Below are 26,926 nucleotides of genomic sequence, written 5' to 3' on the forward strand. Positions count from 1 at the left end.
CTTACAGGTAGTCCCTTCCTGAATGAACACGACCACGTTACTGTAATGGCATAACAGACTAAATAAAAAGCATGTGTACACAACTTCCCCGCACAGCAAGTTTATCACAAACTTCTTTAGCCGATTTATAGTAGTTCCATTCTACATGACCCACAGACGTATAAAATTGGTCGTAACCAGTTTAGGTTATTGCGTAACTCTGGAGATGAAGTAGAACATCTTTTTGGAGTCCTGCTCCGTCTATAAGAAGGAGGGGGAAATTGCATAAATAAATGAGAAACGCAGGGCTTTTCTGGAAGCCATCTTGTTTATGGAAGAGATACTTGGCAACAAGAAGAGACTCAGTCTGCTGCCCTAATCATTGTCAGATTGAACAAAAAACAAACTGAATCCATATTTCTTACCTCCAAAGGATTCTCCGCACTGCTCCAAAAGCTCACATGCAATTCATTCTAACTTAATGCAATGATATCACCCCAGTCAATTAATTCATATTTCTTCATTCTCTCCTTTCCATAGAGGTGGTGGCGGGGCTGCCTGCTCAGACAGTCGGAGGCGGCAGTGGACCCAGCCGTCCAGGAGGAGGCAGCAGTGTGCCTGCAGGCAGCATGGAAGGGATACAGGGAGCGCAGGCTGTTCCTGCAGTGGCAGGACTCTGCCCTGATAATACAGAGGAGCTGGAGAAACATTAGCCGGCGCAGGGTTCTGGCGGCCATTACGGTGCAGACAGCCTGGCGGGCCTACAGAGAGAGAGCCCACAATTGTAGGACACACAGTGCAGCGACACTGCTACAGGCAACGGTTAGGGGCTACCTGGCACGTCTAAGGTAATGAGGAGTGACAAACTTTTCTATTTTATGAAAGGTACAGGTAACTGCCAAAGATAACGGAAACACTTGAGTAAATGAGGGATACAAAGTACACTACATGACCAAAAGTATGTGGACACCTGCTAGTCGAACATCCCTTTCCAAATCATGGGCATTAATATGGAGTTGTTCCCTCCCTTTGCTGCTACAACCTCTTACGGCTGTTAACGGGATCGATATGACAAGAGCCTGTGAAAGTGCAGGGCGCCAAATTCAAACAACAGAAATCTCATAATTAGAATTCCTCAAACATTAGAAGTATTTTACACCATTTTAAAGATACACTTCTTGTTAATCCCACCACAGTGTCCGATTTCAAATAGGCTTTACGACGAAAGCACCACATACGATTATGTTAGGTGATATTCACAGAAAAACAGACATTTTTCCAGCCACAGAGAGGAGTCACAAAAAGCAGAAATAGAGATAAAATGAATCACTAACCTTTGATGATCTTCATCAGATGACACTCATAGGACTTCATGTTACACAATAGATGTATGTTTTGTTCATATTTATATAAAAAAATCTCAGTATACATTGGTGCGTTATGTTCAGTAGTTCCAAAAACATCTGGTGATTTTACAGAGAGCCACATCAATTTACAGAAATACTCATTATAAATGTTGATGAAAATACAAGTGTTATACATGGAACTTTAGATAAACTTCTCCTTAATGCAACCGCTGTGTCAGATTTCAAAAAAGCATATCCGAAAAAGCACACCATGCAATAATCTGATTACAGCGCTCAGAGACCAAAACAAGCCAAACAGATATCTGCCATGTTATGTAGTCAAAAGAAGCCAGAAATGCATTATAAATATTCACTTACCTTTGATCTTCATCGGAATGCACTCCCAGGAATCCCAGTTCCACAATAAATGTTTGATTTGTTCGATAAAGTTCATAATTTATGTCCAAATACCTCCTTTTTGTTGGTGCGTTTAGTACACAATCCAAATTCATGACGCCCGAGCAGACAGTCAAAATGTTCCGTTACAGTCCGTAGAAACATGTCAAACGAGGTATAGAATCAATCTTTAAGATGTTTTTAACATAAATCTTCAATAATGTTCCAATCTGAGAATTCCTTTGTCTGTAGAAAAGCAATGGAACAGAGCTCACTCTCACGTGAGAGAGCGAGAGACTGAGCTTGTGGCACTCTGCCAGATCACTAACTCATTCCCCTCTCATTCCCCCCTCCTTCACAGTAGAAGCATCAAACAAGGTTCTAAAGACTGTTGACATCTAGTGGAAGCCTTAGGAAGTGCAATATGACAATATCACACTGTATATTCAATAGGGAATGAGTTGAAAACCAACAAGCCTCAGATTTCCCACTTCCTGTTTGTATTTTTTTCTCAGGTTTTTGCCTGCCATATGAGTTCTGTTATACTCACAGACATCATTCAAACAGTTTTAGAAACGTGAGAGTGTTTACTATCCAAATATACTAATAATACTCAGTTCTGGGACTGAGTAGCAGGCAGTTTACCCTGGGCACCTCTGGGCACCTTATTCATCCAAGCTACTCAATACTGCCCTCAGCCATAAGAAGATAACAGCCTCCACTCTTCTGGGAAGGCTTTCCACTAGATGTTAGAACATTGCTGCGGGAACTTCCTTCCATTCAACCACAAGAGCATTAGCGAGGTCGGGCACTTATGTTTGGAGATTAGGTCTGGCATGCAGTCGGCGTTCCAATTAAGGTCAGGGCTTTGTGCAGGCCAGTCAAGTTCTTCCACACCGATCTCCACAAAACATTTCTGTATGGACCTCACTTTGTTCACAGGAGCGCTGTCATGCTGAAACAGGAAAGGTCCTTCCCCAAACTGTTGCCACAGAGTTGGAAGCACACAATCATCTAGAATGTCATTGTACTCTGTAGCATTAATATTTACCTTTACTGGAACTAAGGAGCCTAGCTCCAACCATGAAAAACAGCCCCAGACCACTATTCTTCCTCCACCAAACATTACAGTTGGCACTATGCAATGGGGCAGGTATCATTCACCTGGCACCTGCCAAACTCCGATTCATCTGTAGGACTGCCAGATGGTGACTAGAAAGTTGAGTTAAGTTCAATCTCGTGCTTCTCTGCGCGGGGGTGATATTTCTTCTGCACGGTAGCCAAATCAAATTAAATTGTTTTTGTCACATGCCCCGAATACAGTGAAATGCTTACTTACAAGCCCTTAACCAACAATACAGTTTTAAGAAAAAAGTGTTAGGTAAAAAAATGATAAGAAATAAAAATGACAAATAGTTCAAGAGCAGCAGTAAAATAACAATAGCGAGGCTATTTACAGGGGTATCAGTACAGTCAATGTGCGTGGGCATAATATGTACATGTAGGTAGAGTTAAACTGACTATGCATAGATAATAACCAGAGACTAGCAGCAGCATAAAATAGAGGGGGGGCTATGCAAATAGTCTGGGTGGCCATTTTTGTTAGCTGTTCAGGAGACTTATGGCTCGGGGATAGAAGCTGTTAAGAAACCTTTTGGATCTAGACTTGTTGCTCCGGTACTGCTTGCCGTGCGGTAGCAGAGAGAACAGTCTATGACTATGGTGGCTGGAGTCTTTGACAACTCTTAGGGCCGTCCTTTGACACTGCCTGGTATAGAGGTTCTGGATGGCAGGAAGCTTGGCCCCGGTGATGTACCTGGCCGTACGCACTACCCTCTGTAGTGCCTTGCGGTTGGAGGCCGAGCGGTTGCCATACCAGGCAGTGATGCTCTCGATGGTGCATGTCCCGGGGGAGCTTAGAGGAAACATTGCATAGGGTCATGTATAAAAATACCCAGTTGCCCATTATTTTGGCTACCATGGCTAGAGAGCTCAATGACTTTGAACGAGGGATCTCAGAGGAGCATAGGGCATTTAAAGTGTGTGTGTGTGTCAGTCACCAGATCTCAACACAATTGAGCGGTGCCTGAGGCAGCGTCTTCCACCACCTTCAACAAAACACTAAATCACAGAATTTCTCCTGGAAGAATGGTGTCACATCCCTCCAATAGAGTTCCAGACACTATAGAATATATATCAAGGCACTTCTGGTGGCTCGAGGTGGCCCAACCCCTATTAAGACACTTTATCTGGGTGTTTCCTTTGTTTTGGCAGTTACCTGTATAGAAAGATGGACAATAAGGATTCATAGGCTGGATTTTGCTCAAACCTAGTTCTCAAACACCTGATTCATATAGTTTGTTCAAGAAAACACAAGTGTTTTAGTGCTGGGGCTGGAACAAAAGCTTGCACACTATTGCTCCCAGGTCCAAATGATCCTACATTGATGAATAACATCGGATACGAGAAGGAATGGAATGAAGATTGCTTAAAACTGTGTTTGCTTACAATGACTGTTTCCTACAGGTTCACAGAACTAAAAGAGCAGAGTATGCATGAAAAGCAGTTGCTCAATGGACAAAGGAGCCCCACCACAGAAGAAAGAAAGCCAGAGAGGACCATTGGCCTGGATACTGACACCTCGTACGAACAGGTCCTTGAGATCAACCACAATCATGACATCCAAGATGTCTCCACAGTCTGGCCTACTGAAGACTCTAAGGAGTCTAAGTCAGCGTGTTTAGTGAAGGAGGAGGAAGAAGGAGAGAGCGAGAGAAGCCAGAGTATAGAGGAGCCCAACTGCCACAAGACGCGGGCCAAGAGACAGAGCCGGCGCATGAGGGAGCTGGAGCAGGCCCAGTTCAGCCTCGAGCTACTCAAGGTGCGGACCCACAGCACAGGAGGGACTCTGCAAGAGGAGGAGACCCCTGTACCCCCGTGTCCGGACAGCACCCCCTGTCCCCTGGACGACCACCAGCCCTCCTCGCCCCACCGGTGCTTCCCCGTTAGCCACGGGAGCTTTGAGCTGCTCGACACCACCATGGATGTGGAGGCGGGAAGGCCTGGTTACCCCGGTTGCCATGATAACCAGTCCACGCCGCTCCAGACCTCTTCCAAAGAGGATTTGAATGGACCAAGGTCTCCAGAGTCCCAGCCCCAGCCACAGAATGACCCGGAGGTGGTAAATGAGAATGATCCAAGCCCCAGGATGGAGGAACTACCCGCCATGATACCATCCCCTATCAAGGAGGTGGTGGCAGAGGATCCACAAGCTACCTTCTATATCCCCTCTGAAGACCAAATCTGCGAGCCCAAGCAAGAGAGCCCAGGCAAGCCCGTGAAGGAGAGGCGAGAGTCCGCCTTACGAAGGCCCGTGGTTGTGGTCATCAGCATGCAGAAGGAGACCCCTCTGGAGGGGGAGCTGTGGGCGCCGCCAGCCCAAGAAAGTGCACTTCAGACAGGTGTGACCACCACTGCCTCCCGCCTTACACCCATTGCCGGCCTGGAAGTATCAGAGAAGGCCCAGCCACCCAGGACTGTTACCCAGCCTCGGAGAGACTTAGCTGGGGTAGACAGGTCTAGCTTGGTCCCCTCCTCCACCTCCACCCATGGCCTTTGTCCTTCCGAGGTAGACATCCAGATAGTCCCCGAGCCCAAGGCCCCATCCGGTGAAGTCCTACCCAGCCAGGTGGAGAGGAAGGCAGGCTGGCCAGTGCAGGACAACTGGGTCTCCACCAACAGTATCTTGGAGAGCAGGGAAGTTTCCACCAAAGCAGCAGCCAAGGCACCACAGAAGAAGAGCCCGACCCAGACCATCATTGTCAGTATGACCGAGAAGCCCCCCACCAACACCACATTCTGCTCCCGACGCAAGCTCCCCTTCTCCAAGTGAGTAACTGACAATTATGTAAAATAAGTTTGAATATGTAACTAAATGCGTACACTTGAAAGTCAACAAATAGTTGTAACATTTCCTGAATGTGTTGTAGGTCTGATAAGGACCTGGTGAACCAGGAGCGGTCGTTGGCCATGCATAGACAGGAGGCCTCCGCCTCTAGAGCCACCGCTGGACAGAGAACCAAAGAGGTGGGTTGCGCACAAGTACACTCCACAAAGGGCATACACACACACACACACACACACAGAGTACACAATATACAAAGAGTTTACACATGCGTATCTTGGGAGTTTTGTTTTTAAGAACTTACATACTGTAACTTACATAACTCGTTACTCATTCTGTTGTAATATACTAAAGCACTCTATGTTGATGTGTAGTTCCTACTGATATATTGTTTAAACTAATTAATAGAACCAGCAGCTGTGGCTAGTATGTGCATGTGAGAGTGTGTGCTTTTATAAGTTGCATGTCTTGTAAATTTGTGTCACTCAGACTGTCAGTGTGTCTCTATGTGATAACCACATAGAACACATATACACACACACCGTTCCTCTACACACACACACACACACACACACACATCACGTACCCAGACAACTGACGTGTTGTGGTGTGTGTGGTTGAGCAGGTGGGCCGGCCCGGCCCCAAAAAGAAAGCCCGCATGTCTCGGACCCGCTCTGACTTCCTGACCCGCTGTAACTCCGAGGGGGCGGGCCAGTCGGACGATGACGACGTCGACACATTCTACACCCCCGCCCTGTCCCGCACGCTGCCCCTCCTCCCCCCGCCCCCCCTGACCCACCCCAAGGGGGGCACTGAGCCGGCTTGTTACAGTGACTCTGAAATGGTAACCGGACCCTGCAGGGGTTCAAGCGACCCCCCCCTCTTGTCCCCTGCCTCCTACTGACCCCCACCAATTTATTTTCTCTCTGGGGGCCATGCTTACTAGCCTGAGGGTACTCTTTTAACACGACTAACCCCATTGAACTAGCATCCTCCAACTTCGTTTAGTTTTTACCCACTGGACAGAGACATGTTTCTGTACTACCAGCTCGTTGCTTGACTCTCCTTTATTTCCCAGATAGGGGGAAAAACCCGACACGGGCTCAGGCCTCTTCTAGCGATAGTTTGTCGCAACAAAAACACTTTACAGCGTGGCTGCAACTGTAAGTGGTAATGTCATGGTTTCAGATCTGTGTTTTCTCCAGAACAGAATAATCATCCTTCATAAACACCCAGTACCCCTAACCAACCACAGATCTAGGATCAGATAACTTAACCCCTAACCTTAACCTTCATTTTGGAGGTTTAAAAGTTGATCTGACCCTGGAGCAGTAGTCAGGAACTGACCTGGAGCTGATCTGACCCTTGGGCAGTAGTCTTGTGTCAACTCTGATCTTGTGACATCCGTCTAGTTGCTGGAAGAGGAGAAATGCAATGTCCCTCTCCTCTTAGCCTGGTCCCAGAACTGTTTGTGCTGTCTTGCTAACTCCTATGGTTATCCCAAACAGATCTGGGACCAGGTTAGTCCAACTAGTCTTAGCCAGAAGTGCAATCGGTGATGCATGCTGGAACCTTCTACCATTGACACCATTTCATTAACAGCTTTTATTATTTCCCTAACAGGTCTTTCCGAGCATGAGCACCCTCCCTCCCTCACCCAGTCAAATCTCTTTTAGTTTGAAATAGTAGTTTTCTGATCAAATATGTCTGTACTCTATATGTAAACATGTCTATGTCTCAGTATTCAAACATGTTAGATTGTTTGTGGACTGTTGGCTGTTGTTTTGTGCAGAATGAATGAGTGATGGATGGATGCTGAAGGAACATCCAACGTGGATGTATTTCTTTGTTCTGATATTCAGGTTTGATTGCACTGCCCTCTATAGGATAATGCATTTTCATGTCTCAAATGAGTCTCTTCTGTCTTTTCAGCATATGACTCAGACATGGCAGAATAGCCTGAGCGTTTTGATGCCCAATCAATCAATATTGAAAATATTTCACTTCCCTATGTTTGGTATCAAGACTTACCTTGCTACTTCCCTAACTTTCTATTCTCCCAGGCTTCTCACAAGGAAGAGCATAAGAAGTTCCACAAGACTATGTCTTCAGGGGACCTGGGCAAGGTAGCAGCGCTTGGGAAGACATCCAGTCAGGATGGAAGGTAGCTACAGCACCTTCTCCTGCTCTCCAGCCCATATTACAGTAGCAAGACGCAATGTCTCAATTGATAGAGCATGGCTAAATGACTTAAATGTAAATGTAATGGCTCTTGCAACGTAAGGATTGTGGGTTCGATTCCCGGGACCACCCATACGAAAAATGGATTCACACAGGACGGTGGATAAGTGTCTTCTAAATGGCATTTATTATTATTATTATATTACAATCATTATGCAGAGGCACAAATGGAGCTCATATTGTATTAAACAGACTATTAGCCTTATACAAAGACAAATCCGAGCCAGCACACACACTGGCGAATCTGGTCGGCCCCATTCGAAATAGAATAAAGGTTTGTTCTAAACTGCCTGTGTTGACTCTGTTTGTGGCAGCAGAGTGCGAGGGAAGATGCGTTTCTGGGGCAAGGCCAAGCATGCAGAGAAGAAGCTGTCCAGAGAGAAGCAGCAGACCACCAGGAGTGAGTCCACACAGGGAGACTGCACCGACAAGACGGGTAATTACACTGTGTGTGTGCGCGCGCGCAATGGACAATAAAGTTGTTCATACCATGGCATTGTTGAATACTTTTTTCTGCTAGCTTGAAGGGCATTCTGGAGCGTGTGTTATTCCCCAATAACGCATGGTATATTTGCACGGTAGAATTCAAATGTTTATAGTTTATTCTGACATGTTCTATGTTTGAGCTGCCTTTGAAAGTAAAAGTCGAATTGAAAACATAATTGTTTTCATTGTTGAATTGTTGAATTTGATTTTAGGTCAGCTAGGACTGACCGGGTTTGCATCGAAACTAGAGTCTGTTTGTTTGGTTACCATGGCAGCTACTGACGCTATCTGGTAGCCAACGTTACTTCAGTGGATGTTGAACACATTTCTACCTGCAAATGAACACGTTCTCTGGAAAACACCTTCCATGTTGTTCATCATTTTCCAGAGAACGAATAGCCCCTCGTTGATAATCCCTTACATATTGTATAACACTGGACATGTGACATTCCTACAACAACAACAAAAAAGTCACATGCTTTATAAACAACAGGTGTAGACGAACAGTGAAATGCTTCATTAAGAGCCCTTCCCAATAAGACAGAGAAAAGACAATAACACAAGGAATAAATGCAATAAAAAATGTAAAAATGTTATTATTTAACCAGGCAAGTCCGTTAAGAACAAATTCTTATTTACAATGATGGCCAAACCCTAACCCATGATGGGACTCCCAATCAACACCGGTTGTGATACAGCCTGTAGTGACGCCCTGCCCCATGATTAACAATAACTTGGCTATATACACTGGGTACCAGCACCGAGTCGATTTGCAGGGGTACAAGGTAATTGAGGTACAGTGGGGCAAAAAAGTATTTAGTCAGCCACCAATTGTGCAAGTTCCCCCACTTAAAAAGATGAGGCCTGTAATTTTCATTATAGGTACACTTCATCTATGACAGACAAAATGAGGGGGAAAAAATCCAGAAAATCACATGGTAGGATTTTTAATGAATTTATTTGCAAATTATGGTGGAAAATAAGTATTTGGTCAATAACAAAAGTTTATCTCAATACTTTGTTATATACCCTTTGTTGGCAATGACAGAGGTCAAATGTTTTCTGTAAGTCTTCACACACTGTTGCTGGTATTTTGGCCCATTCCTCCATGCAGATCTCCTCTAGAGCAGTGATGTTTTGGGGCTGTTGCTGGGCAACACAGACTTTCAACTCCCTCCAAAGATTTTCTATGGGGTTGAGTTCTGGAGACTGGCTAGGCCACTCCAGCACCTTGAAATGCTTCTTACGAAGCCACTCATTCGTTGCCCGGGCGGTGTGTTTGGGATCATTGTCATGCTGAAAGACCCAGCCACGTTTCATCTTCAATGCCCTTGCTGATGGAAGGAGGTTTTAACTCAAAATCTCACGATACATGGCCCCATTCATTCTTTCCTTTACACGGATCAGTCGTCCTCGTCCCTTTGCAGAAAAACAGCCCCAAAGCATGATGTTTCCACCCCCATGCTTCACAGTAGGTATGGTGTTCTTTGGATGTAAATCAGCATTCTTTGTCCTCCAAACACGACGAGTTGAGTTTTTACCAAAAAATTATATTTTGGTTTCATCTGACCATATGACATTCTCCCAATCTTCTTCTGGATCATCCAAATGCTCTCTAGCAAACTTCAGACGGGCCTGGACATGTACTGGCTTAAGCCGGGGGACATCTCTGGCACTGCAGGATTTGAGTTCCTGGCGGCGTAGTGTGTTACTGATGGTAGAGGCTTTGTTACTTTGGTCCCAGCTCTCTGCAGGTCATTCACTAGGTCCCCCCGTGTGGTTCTGGGGGTTTTGCTCACAGTTCTTGTGATCATTTTGATCCCACGGGGTGAGATCTTGCGTGGAGCCCCAGATCGAGGGAGATTATCAGTGGTCTTGTATGTCTTCCATTTCCTAATAATTGCTCCCACAGTTGATTTCTTCAAACCAAGCTGCTTACCTTTTGCAAATTCAGTCTTCCCAGCCTGGTGCAGGTCTACAATTTTGTTTCTGGTGTCTTTTGACAGCTCTTTGGTCTTGGCCATAGTGGAGTTTGGAGTGTGACTGTTTGAGTTTGTGGACAGGTGTCTTTTATACTGATAACAAGTTCAAACAGGTGCCATTAATACAGGTAACGAGTGGAGGACAGAGAAGCCTCTTAAAGAAGAAGTTACAGGTCTGTGAGAGCCAGAAATCTTGCTTGTTTGTAGGTGACCAAATACTTATTTTCCACCATAATTTGCAAATAAATTCATTAAAAATCCTACAATGTGATTTTCTGGATTTTTCTTCTCATTTTGTCTGTCATAGTTGAAGTGTACCTATGATGAAAATTACAGGCCTCATCTTTTTAAGTGGGAGAACCTGCACAATTGGTGGCTGACAAAATACTTTTTTGCCCGACTGTATATACAGTTGAAGTCGAAGTTTACATACACCTTACACAAATACATTTAAACTCAGTTTTTCACTATTCCTGACATTTAATTCTAGTCAAAATCCCTGTCTAAGGTCAGTTAGGATCACCACTTTATTTTAAGAATGTGAAATGTCCGAATAATAGTTGAGTGATTTATTTCAGCTTTTATTTCTTTCATCACATTCCCAGTGGGTCAGAAGTTTACATACACTAAATTAGTATTTGGTAGCATTGGCTATGAATTGTTTAACTTGGGTCAAACGTTTTGGGTAGCCTTCCACAAGCATCCCACAACTAAGTTGGGTAAAATTTTGGCCCATTCCTCCTGACAGAGCTGGTGAAACTGAGCCAGGTTTGTAAGGGTTCCTTGCTCGCACAAGCTTTTTCAGTTCTGCATACAAATATTTTATAGGATTGAGGTCAGGGCTTTGTGATGGCCTCTCCATCACCTTGACTTTGTTGTCCTTAAGCCATTTTGCCACAACTTTGGAAGTATGCTTGGGGTCATTGTCCATTTGGAAGACCCATTTACGAGCACGCTTTAACTTCCTGACGGATGTCTTGAGATGTTTCTTCAATATATCCACATAATTTTCCATCCTCGTGATGCCATCTGTTTTGTGAAGTGCACTAGTCCTTCCTGCAGCAAAGCACCCCCACAACATGAGGCTTCCACCCCCGTGCTTCATGGTTGAGATGGTGTTCTTCGGCTTGCAAGCATTTTTCCTCCAAACATAACGATGGTCATTATTATATTATTATTATGGCCAAACAGTTCTATTTTTGTTTCATCAGACCAGAGAACATTTCTCCAAAGAGTACCATCTTTGTCTGTTTTTTTTATGGGGGTTTTGGAGCAGTGGCTTCTTCCTTGCTGACCTGCCTTTCAGGTTATGTTAATATAGGACTCGTTTTACTGTGGCTATAGATACTTTTGTACCTGTTTCCTTCAGCATCTTCACAAGGTCCTTTGCTGTCGTTCTGGGATTTTTTCGCACCAAAGTACGTTCATCTCTCGGAGACAGAACGCATCTCCTTCCTGAGCGGTATGACGGCTACGTGGTCCCATGGTGTTCATACTTGCGTACTATTGTTTGTACAGATGAACGTGGTACCTTCAGGTGTTTGGAAATTGCTCCCAGGTATGAAGCTGACTTGTGGAGGTCTACAATTATTTTTCTGAAGTCTTGGCTGATTTCTTTTGATTTTCACATGATGTCAAGCACTGAGCTTGAAGGTAGGCCTTGAAATATATCCACAGGTACACCTTCAATTGACTCAAATTATGTCAATTAGCCTATCAGAAGCTTCTAAAGCCATGACATCGTTTTCTGGAATTTTCCAAGCTGTTTAAAGCAACAGTCAACTTAGTGTATGTAAACCTCTGGCCCACTAGAATTGTGATACAGTGAATTGTAAGTGAAATAATCTGTCTGTAAACAATTGTTGGAAAAATTACTTGTGTAATGCACAAAGTAGATGTCCTAACTGACTTGCCAAAACTATAGTTTGTTAACAAGACATTTGTGGAGTGGTTGAAAAACAACTTTTAATGACTCCAACCTAAGTGTATGGAAAGTTCTGACTTCAACTGTATGTTCATATAGGTAGGGGTGAAGTGACTAGGCAACAGAATAGGTAATGAACATTAACAGCAGCTTATGTGATGAGTCAAAAGAGTTAGCTCAAAAAGGGTATCTGTTTGTTTAACTATTTAGTAGTCATGTCTTGAAGCTGTTCAGGGACCTGTTGGTTCCAGACTTGGTACATCGGTACCGTGTGCTGTGTGGTAGCAGAGAGAACAGTTCGTGGCTTGGGTAGCTGGAGTCTTTGACAATTTGTAGGGCCTCCCTCTGACACCACCTGGTATAGAAGTCCTGGATGGCAAGGAGCTCAGCCCTTGTGAATTACTGGGGGGGGAAGAGCCATTGTCGTGTCTTCACAACTGCTGGTGTGTATGGACCATGTTATTTTACAGCTTACAATTGGTTCACCCCCCCTCTCCCCTGTAACTTTTCCCCAGGTCGTTGCTGTAAATGAGAATGTCTCAGTCAACTTACCAGGTAAAATAAGGATAACAAAATGTATAATAAATCAATTATTCCTTAGTGATGTGGAAACCAAGGATTTTGAAGCTCTCGACCTGCTCCGCTGCAGCCCTGTTGATGTGCATGGGGCCGTGCTCGGCCCTCAATTTCCTGTAGTCCACAATCAGCTAGTTTGTCTTGCTGACGTTGAGGGGAGAGGTTGTTGTCCTGGCACCACACTGCCAGGTCACTGCCCTTCTCTTTATAGGCGGTCTCATCGTTGTCGGTGATCAGGCCTACCACTGTCGTGTCGTCAGCAAGCTTAATGATGGTGTTGGAGCCGTGCGCAGCCACGCAGTTGTGGGTGAACAGGGAATTAAGGAGAAGACTAAGCACACACCCCAAGTGGGGCCCCCGTGTTGAGTGTCAGCTTGGTGGATGTGTTGTTGCCCACCCTCACCACCTGGGATGGCCCGTCAGGGCCAATTGCGGAGGGAGGTGTTCAGTCCTAGGGTTCTGTGCTTAGTGATGAGCTTAGAGGGCTCTATGGTGTTGGAACACTGAGCTGTTGTCAATGAACAGCGTTCTCACATAGGTGTGACTCTTGTCCAAGTGGGAGAGGCTCGTATGGGCTGCGAAATGAATTGTGTCATCTGTGGATCTGTTGGGGCGGTATGCAAATTGGAGTGGGTCCAAGGTGTCTTGGATGATGGTGTTGATGTGAGCAATGACCAGCCTTTCAAAGCATTTCATGGCTACAGATGAGTGCTACGGTGCTATAGTCATTTAGACAAGATATCTTGGCATTCTTGGTCACAGGGACTATGGTGGTCTGCTTGAAACATGTAGTTATTTCATACTGGGTTAGGAAGATTTTGAAAATGTCACTGAAGACACCCGCCAGCCCCGAAGTACACTTCCTGGTAATCTGTCCGGCCCACGGCTTTGTAAATGTTAACCTGTTTAAATGTCCTATTCACATCGGCTAAGGAGAGCGAGATAACACAACTTCGTCCAGGAACTGCTGGTTCCCTCATGTATGGTTCAGTGATGGTTCCCTCGAAGTGAGCATAGAAGGCATTTAGCTTGTCTGGTAGGCTCACGTCAATGGGCGGCTCACGGCTTGGTTTTGCATTGTAATCTGTGATAGTTTGCAAGCCCTGCCACATTCAACGAGCGTCAGAGCCTGCAATGTAGGATTTCGATCTTAGTCCCGTATTAACATTTGTGTGTTTTGATGGCTCGTCGGAGGTTGTAGCGGGATTTCTTCTAAGCTTCTGGGTTAGTGTCCCACTCCTTGAAAGCAGCAGCTCAATGCACTTATTAGTGAAGCCGGTTACTTGATGTGGTGAACTCTTCAATGTTATCAATGAACACATTCCAGTCTGTGCTAGCGAAGCAGTCCTGCAGCTTAGCATCCGCTTCATCGGGCCACTTCCACATTGAGTGCGTCAGTGGTACTTTTTGAGTTAAGAGTTTTTGCTTGTAATCAGGTATCAGGAGGATAAAGTTTTTGGTCATATTTGTCAAAGGGAGGGTGAGGAAGAGCCTTGTATGTGTTTCTGATTGTAGAATAAAGGTGATCTAGAGCTTTGCTGCCTCTAGTGGCACAGGTGACGTGCTGTTAAAAAATACAACTGAATAGAAAACCAAAACAATTGTCTTCACAACACCGTTACTTTGTCTCTCTGTGCTTTGCGGGTCAAGATGGCACGTCATCTCCCCCCCACAGTCCCGACCTGACTGCAACCAGGGGCCGGGATTCCAAGGAGAACAAGGACCCCTCTCCCAAAGTGAGGCGGAGACGCAGCGTCAAGATCAGCAGCGTGGCCCTAGAGCCTGCCCAGTGGCAGAACGATGCTCTGCACATCCTCACCAACGCCCATGACTACAGGAGCATGAATGACTTCCTCATGAAGAAGGTAGACAGACTATGTATACCTGTCTGTCTTACAAACACTCTCAAGTAAATGCACAGGGCACTAGAGAAAACTGTTGGTTTCCTCATTTAAGATGATACACAATACACACACATAGAGATGCATGCTCACACACACAGAAGTGTACACATACAGTGCGTTCAGAAAGTATTGAGACCCCCTCCCCTCCCTTTTTCCACATTTTGTTTCGTTACAGCCTTATTCTAAAATGGATTAAATAAAATAAAACATCCTCATCAATCTACACACAATAACCAATAATGACAAAGTGAAAACAGGTTTTTAGACATTTCTGCAAATGTATTACAAATACCTTATTTACGTAAGTATTCAGACCTTTTGCTATGAGACTCGAAATTGAGTTCATGTGCATCTTGTTTCCATTGATCCTCCTTGAGATGTTTCTACAACTTGATTGGAGTCCAGCTGTGGTAAATTCAAGTGATTGGACATGATTTGGAAAGGCACACACCTGTCTATATAAGGTCCCACAGTTGACAGTGCATGTCAGAGCAAAAACGACGCCATGAGGTCGAAGGAATTATCCGTAGAGCTCAGAGACAGGATTGTGTTCTGCAGCATTGAAGCTCCCCAAGAACACAGTGGCCTCCATCATTCTTAAATGGAAGAAGTTTGGAACCACCAAGACTTCCTAGAGCTAGCGGCCTCGCCAAACTGAGCAATCAGGGGAGAAGGTCCTTGGTCACTTCCAAAAGGACAACCATTTCTGCAGCACTCCACAAATCAGGCCTCTATGGTAGAGTGGCCAGACGGAAGCCACTCCTCATTAAAAGGCACCTGGGGGGAAAAAACCCGCTTGGAATTTGCCAAAAGGCACCTAAAGACTGTCAGACCATGAGAAACGAGATTCTCTGTTCTGATGAAACCGAAATAGAACAGCCAGAGCCCGGACTTGAACCCGATCGAACATCTCTGGAGAGACCTGAAAATACCTGTGCAGCAACGCTGACAGAGCTTGAGAGGATCTGCCAGGAAGAACGGGGGAAACTCCCCAAATACAGTTATGCCAAGCTTCTAGCATCATACCCAAGAGGACTCAAGGCTGTAATCTCTGTCGAAGGTGCTTCACAAAGTACTGATTAAAGGCTATGAATACTTATGTAAATGTTATATTTCAGGGTTTTTAAAAATATAAATGAGCAAACATTTCTAAAAACATGTTTTTGTTTTGTCATTATGGGCTATTGTGTATATATTGATGATGGGGGGACAAAAAAGCACATTATTCAATTATAGAATACGGCTGTAACGTAACAAAATGTGGAGAAAGTCACGGGGATCTGATTTTTTTTCCCGAATTAATTGTACATTCACCAGCATTCACGTATTCTCAAATGCAGTCGTGTAAATGACTTCATCATTAAAGGTGGACTCGGCGATCGGTCGCAGATGCAGACAATAAACAGCATAATGGGTCGTTGTAGCGTGAGGCTCAACTTCTCCGCTGTTTTGTTCCTGTGGCTATACCAGGCTGCAACAGCGTGATGCGAACACAGACACTGTGTGCGACTGTGCGAGAGCAATGTCTCCACACACACACCAGAATGCTACAGCTGTGCTGTATTGTACTATACCGTATAATACGATAGTCACATATTTACACAGCAGCAGCATACTTTAGGTTTTGTAGACTACAGCATTTGATGAGTTTGATGGAGGAAACCTGCATTTATTATGACCATTTATTGTACCACATAGATCAATGACCTAGACTCTGAGGACGGCAAGAAGGACACCTTGGTGGACGTGGTCTTCAAGAAGGCTCTGAAGGAGTTCCGCCTCAACATATTCAACTCCTATTCGACCGCTCTGGCTGTGAGTACCACTATGGTTGTCTCGCTGTCATTTCAAGTTTGAAGGTATGTACAGGATACACATGGTATACACCGTCCAACAAAATGCTTACTTGCAGGTTCCTTCGCAACAGTAATAAGAAATAACAAAAGATAAGAATACGAACATAAAGTTAATGGCTCAGTAGAATAGAATAAACATTTTAGTATAAGTATAATATAGGAAGGCACAATTTATAGTACAGTAATTACACGTGTATCAGCAAAGGGAGATTAGCAATTAAATAAGAGTCTAGTAGCAGCAATTGTGATGGGTGTGTGTGTGTTAGTAGGGCTGCTACGGCTACTGTATTTCTGCCACACTGGCAGTCACGTGTCATGACCACCGTCACATTCCACATGACCGTTGAGTTACGGTAACTAGGTTTCTCCAAAAATGCACTCTGACGCCCGCTGTTGGTCATTAGAAGGCTACGAAACGTTCTAGCGGCCTGATACTCAGCGCTATATTGTCCCTTTAATCATTCTGTCATCAATGTAAATGCAACGGAAAATCAAATCAGACACTTCATTAGAGCCCTGGCATTCAGAGTTTGAGCAGAGTAGGATCACCTCTTGTGTATAAAAAGCCAACTCCTCATAGCTGGTTGATGCATGGAATAAAATGTGTGTTCCTGTAAGCCCATGTTGCGCAACATTTCTATAGGTGTTTGATGGCCTCTTTTAAAAAGAGGAGGATACCATCAGCTTTCTATAGGCTTGCTATATTTATTTCTCAACTTTCCTAATATTAAGAACATTGATTTCCTTTACAACCTGAGTAGCCTACCTGGCTGGCATGAAAATGAACTGCAGGAAAAGCATCCTCCTTTCGCTATTTAAGTGCATACCGATGACATGTCTATTGGTCCATTCTAAATCAAACTAATTTCACACACATATTATTTAGTATATGTAAAGTCTAGATTAAATTCAGAATACTCTGATGGGTGAGAATTGTATCACTGTTTGTGTGCAGTCTAAGGCAAGAAACAACGCATGCATTTATTCCCCAACGTTTTCAAATCATAGTTGCATCCATCGTGTCATGTAGCCTAGCCCATATTTTGATAAGATTTGTATCACAGCTGAAGTGACCAAATAAAGTGAGTTTTTATTGGGACAGTGACACATTTTGTGTTTTTGCTCTGTACTCGAGCACTTTGGATTTGAAATGATACAATGACTATGAGGTTAAAGTGCAGACTGTCAGCTTTAATTTGAGGGTATTTTCCATCCATATCGGGTGAACCGTTTAGAAATTACAGACCTTTTTGTACATAGTCCCCCTACTTTAGGGGACCAAAAGTATTGGGACAAATTCACTTATGTGTAGTAAAAAGTTTAGTATTTGTTTCTACGGAGCAATTCCCGTACCAGGCCGTGATGCCACCGGTTGAGACGCTCTCAATGGTGCATTTGTAGTATTTGGAGAGGACCCGGGGGTGGCGTGCCAATATTCTTCAGCCACCTTAGGAAATAGAGACGCTGCTGCACCCTCTTGACAAGAGTGGTGGTGTTGTTGGTCCATGGCAAGTCCTCGGTGGACGCAGAGGAACTAAAAACTGCTGACTCGCTCTACTGCAGTCCCGTTGATGTGGACCAGGGCGTGTTCCCTCTTCTGCTTCCTGAAGTCAACAATCAATTCCTTTGTTTTGCTGATGTTGAGGGACGGGTTCTTGTCCTAGCACCACAAACACTTACCTCCACCCTATTGGCTGACTCGTCGTTGTTGGTTATCAGGCCTACAACAGTGGTTTCGTCAGCAAACTTGTTGATGGAGTTGGTGCCGTGCAAAGCCACGCAGTCGTATCTGAACAGGGAGTACAGCAGAGGGCTGAGGACACAACCCTGTGTTAAGAGTCAGTGTGGAGGAGGTATTGCCAATCCTCACAGCCTGTGGTCTGCCCATCAGGAAGTTCAGGATCCAGTTGTAGAGGGTAGCGCCCAGACCCAGGGCTTTGTACTCGGTGACGATCTTGGAAAGAACAATAGTGTTGAATGCTGAACTGTACTCAATGAACAGCATTCTCACATAGGTGTTCCTCTTGTCCAAAGAGAAAATTGGAGTGGGTCCAGTGTGCCTGGCATGCTAGCCTTGATGTGGGCCATGACCAACCTCTCAAAGCATTTCATGATGAAAGGGGTGAGTGCGATGGGGCGATAGTCATTTGGCCATGCCACCTTTGTTTTCTTGGGCACTGGTCACGATCACTTCTACAGTGGGCCTCAAGGTACTGGGCACACCAATCACAACCGTCAGTGACCACAAATGCTTCTTTACTTGGACAGTGGCTGACTGTATTGTAGCACATTCATCGATTTTTGTAATCTTGCCACCCTCACTACTACTTTCCTCCTCATCTCTGCCAGTCCCATACTACTTTAGACGGTAGTACTGTCATCGATTGCATTATAACACTCTCTCACAAGATCTCAAAACTCTTTGCAGTAACACATATGGGCTTTTTTCCCGCTAATATCTTCTTCTCCTCGTTCCCTCATCCCAACCCCCCCCATCTCTTCGTCCCCCCCTTTCCCTCTCCTCCAGATGGATGACGGTAAGAGTATCCGCTATAAGGACCTGTACGCCCTGTTTGAACACATCCTGGAGAAGAGCATGCGGCTGGAGCAGAGGGACTGGAGCGAGTCGCCCGTCAAGGTCTGGGTCAACACCTTCAAGGTCTTCCTTGATGAGTTCATGACCGAGTACAAGCCCATGGACAGCACCATCGGCAAGGTAGGGTTTGTGTGAGTGGGTGGAAGGATTTTGGCTGGCTGGGTGGGTGTGCTTGCGTCCGTACATGTGTCAATGCGTGTGTGTTGATTTTTTAGAATGTGCTTCGACAGGTCAGTCCCATTTGAGATGGAAATCCTAGAGCAGTCTTACAAGCTGATGTGTGGCATGTTGGATCAGTGTTCATTTTGTCAACAGAAATAGTGACAGCAGTGCGAAGGACACGTGACACCCGGCACACACAGCCTACATCAGCTGGTGAGCTGCAGGGGAGTAGGCAAGGGGGTGTAGGCAGACAGGCGCCGCTCTGGCTCCGCTTTCGATTATACACATCGTGCAGGCAACTCTCTTGCTTCCCTGTAGCAAACCAATCACCACCAGCTTTCTAAATAGCTACCCTTTGCCTGGTTAACAAACACAAGCTATGGCCTCCCGAGTGGCGCAGTCTAAGGCACTGCATCGCAGTGCTAGCTGTGCCACTAGAGATTCTGGGTTCGAGTCAAGGCTCTGTCACAGCCGGCTGCGACCGGGTGACCTATTGTGCACCGCATAATTGGCCCAGCGTCGTCCGGGTTAGGGGAGGGTTTGGCCAGCAGGGATGTCCTTGTCCCATCGCGCACTAGCGACTCCTGTGGCGGGCTGGGCGCAGTGTATGCTGACAATGTCGCCAGGTGCACGGTGTTTCCTCCGACACATTGGTGCGGCTGGCTTCCGGGTTAAGTGGGCATTGTGGCTTGGTTGGGTTGTGTTTCGGAGAACGCACGGCTCTCGACCGTCGCCTCTCCCTGAGCCCAGACGGGAGTTGCAGCAATGAGACAAGATTGTAACTAGCAATTGGGGAGAAAAAGGGGTATAAAAAACACAAGCTGCTTCAAGAAATTTGAAACAATAGCAGCATTGAGTTTAAGAGAACAAAAAACAGTCTAGGTATGTTTTTCTCTCACTTCAGTATAGAGAAGTAGTCTGTCTTTGATTTTGTAGACTCGCTCAACCCTCCTACCTTCTCCACTGCATTTCATAGCCAGATTCTGTAGCCATGTCTTTCTCTTTCTCTCAGAGAAAACGGCTTGAGAGATTACAGTTCAAAAGACCCATAATGCCCATAATGCTGTTTCTTCGTTTCTATCGTACATTGGTGGGTCGTGTTTTACATTCATAAAGCATATTGCTGGCCATTCTAGAACTAGGCTACTTAACAGTTTTAGGCTACTGGGCCGCGTACAGCAGGATGCAACATTTTGGAACGTTCAGATAGGCTCTGCAGGCTGCCATTAGCAACTCAATTCTCCTTAAAACGTCTTCTGTGTTTGATTATTTTTAAAAGAATCAGTTCAAGGACATGCATCGGGTGTATTAGAAGCAATTAATGGTGCCATGATTGTCTTCGAATGTTGTATTTATTTACCGGTACACAAAGGTTGACAACGAAGATCGCCATTTGCCTATTCACTATCATGCGGGATCCTGTTTTCTGCTAACAATGCCTGAAGTACCGCGGTCGGCCTTGAACTTCTGTGGCTTCAATGAGCGCGGGGGCAGTCGTTCTCCCCTGGGAATAACATTGGCTCTATTCATGGAATTCCATCTGCAGCATTAGTAACATTACCAGTAGCCTATACGTAAACATTTGGTGACACACAAAGAAAGTAAAAGAGGTGGCAAACAATTTGACTAAATTCCTCTTGCCACTACACTATAACCGACTGGTTAAATAACTTTATTTTTAGTCAATTTGGACCCAGTGACTCAGCACTTGGACCAGGACTCCAGCCATATGGACTCGACCATTGGGGACTCGGACTTGACTATTGGGACTCGATTCGGACTCTAGGTTTAGTGACTCGACTACATCACTGGGCGAAACGGTCATTAGCTGTCGTTCTACTTTTGGACATCAATGTGGCTTCGGCGTCCGTGGAACGTTGATAACAAAAGGCAATGATGCGACTGAGGTGCAGTCCGTGGAACGTTGATAACAAAAGGCAATGATGCGACTGAGGTGCAGTCCGTGGAACGTTGATAACAAAAGGCAATGATGCGACTGAGGTGCAGTCCGTGGAACGTTGATAACAAAAGGCAATGATGAGGTGCAGTCCGTGGAACGTTGATAACAAAAGGCAATGATGAGGTGCAGTCCGTGGAACGTTGATAACAAAAGGCAATGATGAGGTGCAGTCCGTGGAACGTTGATAACAAAAGGCAATGATGAGGTGCAGTCCGTGGAACGTTGATAACAAAAGGCAATGATGAGGTGCAGTCCGTGGAACGTTGATAACAAAAGGCAATGATGAGGTGCAGTCCGTGGAACGTTGATAACAAAAGGCAATGATGCGACTGAGGTGCAGTCCGTGGAACGTTGATAACAAAAGGCAATGATGCGACTGAGGTGCAGTCCGTGGAACGTTGATAACAAAAGGCAATGATGCGACTGAGGTGCAGTCCGTGGAACGTTGATAACAAAAGGCAATGATGCGACTGAGGTGCAGTCCGTGGAACGTTGATAACAAAAGGCAATGATGCGACTGAGGTGCAGTCCGTGGAACGTTGATAACAAAAGGCAATGATGCGACTGAGGTGCAGTCCGTGGAACGTTGATAACATAAGGCAATGATGCGACTGAGGTGCAGTCCGTGGAACGTTGATAACAAAAGGCAATGATGCGACTGAGGTGCAGTCCGTGGAACGTTGATAACAAAAGGCAATGATGCGACTGAGGTGCAGTCCGTGGAACGTTGATAACAAAAGGCAATGATGCGACTGAGGTGCAGTCCGTGGAACGTTGATAACAAAAGGCAATGATGAGGTGCAGCCCCATACCACTTTGCGGCAACAACCATCTGGTGATTGTGCTTCTCTCTCTCGCCCCGTCTCCGTGCTTGTATGTGTCAGTTTGTTGTGTATGTATTGTGCAATAATTCTGTAGGCTGAATTGGGATTTTACATGGCTAGATCATTTGTATATATTCCTAGATGCGTGTGTCATATGTCTGCTGTTGGGAAGAGAATAGGATGTTATGCAGGACAAGGCTATGTATGTTTGTGCACATGGAAGTCAGTGATTTGTGTGTACTATAGGTTAAGGAGGCAATACAAATGTGATTTGACTCAAATGTGACAAATGAAGGGCATTTAGTTAACAAAAATGGCCCAATGTTTTTGTCATTTTTAACCATAACTACACCTAGTCGTTATTTAAATGACCAAAAATGTGACTAAGCGATATTTTAGTCAAAATGATGAAGACCAGACTAAATGTAAAAAAAAGATTGCCAACATTAACACTGTGTTGGATGTATGGGTGGGTGCATGGCATGTTGGATGTATGGGTGGGTGCATGTTGGATGGATGGGTGGGTGCATGGCATGTTGGATGGATGGGTGGGTGCATGTTGGATGGATGGGTGGGTGCATGTTGGATGGATGGGTGGGTGCATGGCATGTTGGATGGATGGGTGGGTGCATGGCATGTTGGATGGATGGGTGGGTGCATGGCATGTTGGATGGATGGGTGGGCGAAGGCTTGATGGGCGAAGGCCTGATGGGACTAGTCACTGGTCTGTCTGTCTCCTGTTTTTAGGCCCCCAAACCAGAACGCAAGAAGAGGAGGAAAAAGGAACCTGACATTGTGAGTACTATATTCTATACCGTATCTCTACGCTTCGTAATGCATTTGATGGCTGTATCTTTATGGCAAACTGAGTTGAGCCCCTCTATCACCCTCTGTAGGTTGAGGAGCACAATGGGCACATCTTCAAGTCCACCCAGTACAGCATCCCCACCTACTGCGAATACTGCTCCTCTCTTATCTGGATGATGGACCGGGCCTGCGTTTGCAAACGTGAGTTCACACACAGACATTAACAGTTCCACTCCACACAAAAAAAATGGTCAACGACTCCAGTCACCCAAGTCATAGACTGTTCTCTTTGTTTATTTTCACACTGCTGCTACTCGCTGTTTATGATCTAGTCATAGTCACTTTACACCTACCTACATGTACAAATGACCTCGACTAACCTGTACCCCAGCACATTGACTCGGTACCGGTATCCCCTGTATATAGCCTCATTGTTACTTTTTAGATTTTTTACTTTAGTTTATTTAGTAAATACTTCTTAACTCTATTTTCTTCAAAATGTGTTGTTGGTTAGGGGCTTGTAAGTAAGCATTTCTGGGTAAGGTACCTGTTGTATTTGGTATACACTGCCTTCACAAAGTATTCACATCCCTTGACTTTTCCCACATTTTGTTGTTACAAAGTGGGATTAAACTGGATTTGATTGTCTTTTTTTTGTTGTCAACAATCTAAACAAAATACTCTGTCAAAATGGAAGAAAAAGTCAAATGTTTTAAGAATTTATACAAAATGAAACACTAATATCTTGATTAGATAAGTATTCAACCCCCTAAGCCAATACATGTTAGAATCACCTTTGGCAACGATTACAGCAATGAGTCTTCCTGGGTAAGTCTCTTAAGAGCTTTGTACACCTGGATTGTACAATATTTTACCATTATTCTTTTTTAAAATTCTTCAAGCTCTGTCAAGGTGGTTGTTGATCATTGCTAGACAGCCATTTTCAAGTCTTGCCATAGATTTTCAACCCAATTTAAGTCAAAACTGTAACTAGGCCACTCTGGAACATTCAATGTCGTCTTGGTAAGCAACTCTAGTGTATATTTGGCCTTGTGTTTTTGAGTTATTGTCCTGCTGAAAGGTGAATTTGTCTCCCAGTGACTGTTGGAAAACAGACTGATTCAAGTTTTCCTGGAGGAGTTTTGCCTATGCTTAGCTCGTTTCTGTTTCTTTTCATCACCTCCCAAAAAATCTCCCCAGTCAATGCCGATGACAAGCTACCCATAATATAATGCAGCCACCACCATACTTGAAAATATGAAGAAAAGGGTTGAATACTTGACTCGAGACATTTCAGCTTTTTATTTTTTTATTCATTTGTTTAAAAAAAAAATGAAACATAATTCCACTTTGACATGATGGGGTATTGTGTGTAGGCCAGTGACACAAAATCTAAATGTTATCAATTTTAAATTCAGGCTGTAACACAACAACATGTGGAAAAAGGTAAAGGGTGTGAATACTTTCCTGTTACGTGAATATATTTAGTATAGTTGTATCTAATCTTATTAAATGTTTCACTATTTCCATTTTTCTGAAATTGACTGACTAGGATGGTCCTCCCCCTCCTCTGAGGAGGAGCCTCCACTGATATATACAAACACACACAGACTCCCACCATTACATACACACACATATACAACCCCCCCACACACACACACATTACCACCCTTCCACTCCACACACACACACACAGACTCCCACCATTACATACACACACATATACAACCCCCCCCCCACACACACACATTACCACCCTTCCACTCCACACACACACACACACACATTACCACCCTTCCACTCCACACACACACACAGACTCCCACCATTACATACACACACATAACCCCCCCACACACACACACACACTACCACCCTTCCACTCACACACACACACACACACACACACACACACACACACACACACACACACACACACACACACACACACACACACACACACACACACACACACACACACACACACACACACACACACACACATTACCACCCTTCCACTCCACACACACACACACAGACTCCCACTATTACATACACACACATATACAACCCCCCCCCACACACACACACACACACACTACCAGCCTTCCACTCCACACACACACACACACACACACACACACACACACACACACACACACACACACACACACGCCCTCTTCCTGTGCTGCCTCTTAAGTGTCTCTAATCAAATTGTGTCCAGCTGTTCTCATAAATCTATCTCCTCTCCATCCGCTCTCTAATGTTCACTCGAGCACAGGCATTGGCAGCTTTCTCTCTCCAGACTGCCTGCTCTATATTTAAGCCTTTTGTGGTCTGCTTGTTGAATGACAGGTTGTGGTTGGACACGAAGCATTGCTAGAACGTTGCTTAAAGGTTAGGGGATGCAGATTGCTTGTTGTTAACAGTTGGAGACTTAGCGTTGATAGGTTGGATAAGGGTGTAGAGATTGTGTCTGACTCTGTGTCCTCTTCGGCAGTGTGTCGGTACGCCTGCCATAGAAAGTGCTGCTCTAGGATGACCACGAAATGTAGCAAAAAGGTAAGAGGCTATTGTGTATTAATTATTAAGAATGTAAAGAAGGAATAGAGTATCAGGCAAGAGACAATTAAGTACTTGCAGAGATGTTTTAGTTTTTAAAGGGATAATCCATCCAAACCACTAATTCCTATGATTAACAGTGTTAAATAACACAAATATGGGGAAAACCAATCAAAAAAATTATGAACAAATTTTGTGGTTATAACAAGGTTGGTAGCAATGTGAAAATCATTGAGGAAATCTGTTGCAGCTCAAGTCAACTACAAAACCCATAATGCAATGCTCTCTCTTTGGGCTGGCTAGCTAGTGCTTAATTTGGCTCCTCTTAGTTTTGGACCGTTTCGTTCCAGAACCTGTGCGTCTCGTGGCATGAAAAATAATCTTCACCGTTTGCCATGTACATATATATTTTTTTTTAAAGCAATCAGGGTTAATTCGAGTTGCCTCCTGCCCCCTTAAAAAACATAATGTGAAAGCGTACATTTTCAGCCTGCGCCGGATAAGAATTAAGGTCAGGCCGGGGCTCATGGTTGGCTCTACATTGTAGCCTTGAGACCAACATGTTGCCGTGGGAAGAGAGAGAAGCAAGAGAAAACAATCTTCAAACGTTATTCCAGTAAATATCGACGTGTGAGTGTAGTTCGAGTCGGTTATAAAGTACCGATATATATTTAAAAAGGTTGGACAAAAACATACATTATGTTTTCAATAGATCTCACTTATATAAAGTTGTGGTATTTGACATGAAATTAGTCTATCTCACACAGAGCGCGGATTTATTTAAATAGGCAGTCAGTTAAGAACAAATTCTTATTTTCAATGACTGCCTAGGAATTGCCTAGTTCAGGGGCAGAACGACAGATTTGTACCTTGTCAGCTCAGGGATTTGAACTTGCAACCTTTTGGTTACAAGTCCAATGCTCCCGCATTGGACTTGTATGCTGCCGCCCCGAGGATGAGATTGACTTTCTATGATCTCTCCCTCTGCTCTGATAGACACGAGCCTGCAGCTCTCATCTCTCCGGCGTAGCACTTCGTCATTTATTTCCTTATAGCTTTTTTTAAAAGTGTTATTGCCTAGCTGTGAATTGTGTGTAGCCCAATCACAAGGGGTCGGGAACGAGTGGTTAAATCTGTCGGGGAACAGCATGCAGCCAAAACAGGCCTTTCGCAATATTTCAAATACAATTGCGGGGAAACACAGGTTGGAAAGCAAATTGCTCCTGCTGAAAGAGAAGACTCTAATCTGTCTGTAGGCTACCACAATATTTTCTCAACTCCCAAATAGGTCAAGCGAACAGTAGCCTATTGTACAAAGTAAAACGAGAATGTATGCTTTTTTTTGGCACTAGTGCGTCGACCATCGCCGCCGGTGAGTGAGCTGCGCAACATTGACTGGAAACTGGAAAGCTTTTTTAGGA

At 44.7% G+C, this 26,926-nt stretch overlaps 1 protein-coding gene across 11 annotated transcripts in view; it reads left to right on the forward strand.

The window, feature by feature from the left end:
• myo9ab (myosin IXAb) overlaps positions 1-26,926 on the forward strand; it is a 229,007-nt gene that overhangs the window by 186,635 nt on the left and 15,446 nt on the right. For 8 of the 11 annotated variants that reach the window (XM_052465410.1, XM_052465411.1, XM_052465404.1 and 5 more), the window contains 12 exons: positions 520-827; positions 4,248-5,609; positions 5,711-5,807; positions 6,251-6,469; positions 7,689-7,789; positions 8,181-8,302; positions 14,485-14,699; positions 16,437-16,553; positions 19,122-19,310; positions 22,884-22,931; positions 23,033-23,144; positions 25,444-25,505. In XM_052465410.1, coding sequence (XP_052321370.1) covers positions 520-827; positions 4,248-5,609; positions 5,711-5,807; positions 6,251-6,469; positions 7,689-7,789; positions 8,181-8,302; positions 14,485-14,699; positions 16,437-16,553; positions 19,122-19,310; positions 22,884-22,931; positions 23,033-23,144; positions 25,444-25,505 — 2,952 coding nt within the window. The remainder of the gene's footprint in view (positions 1-519; positions 828-4,247; positions 5,610-5,710; positions 5,808-6,250; positions 6,470-7,688; positions 7,790-8,180; positions 8,303-14,484; positions 14,700-16,436; positions 16,554-19,121; positions 19,311-22,883; positions 22,932-23,032; positions 23,145-25,443; positions 25,506-26,926) is intronic. The other 3 variants (XM_052465406.1, XM_052465412.1, XM_052465413.1) reach the window with 3 other exon arrangements.

The sequence above is a fragment of the Oncorhynchus keta genome, chromosome 17 (genome assembly GCF_023373465.1).
Source record: "Oncorhynchus keta strain PuntledgeMale-10-30-2019 chromosome 17, Oket_V2, whole genome shotgun sequence".
Classification (NCBI taxonomy): Eukaryota; Metazoa; Chordata; class Actinopteri; order Salmoniformes; family Salmonidae; genus Oncorhynchus; species Oncorhynchus keta.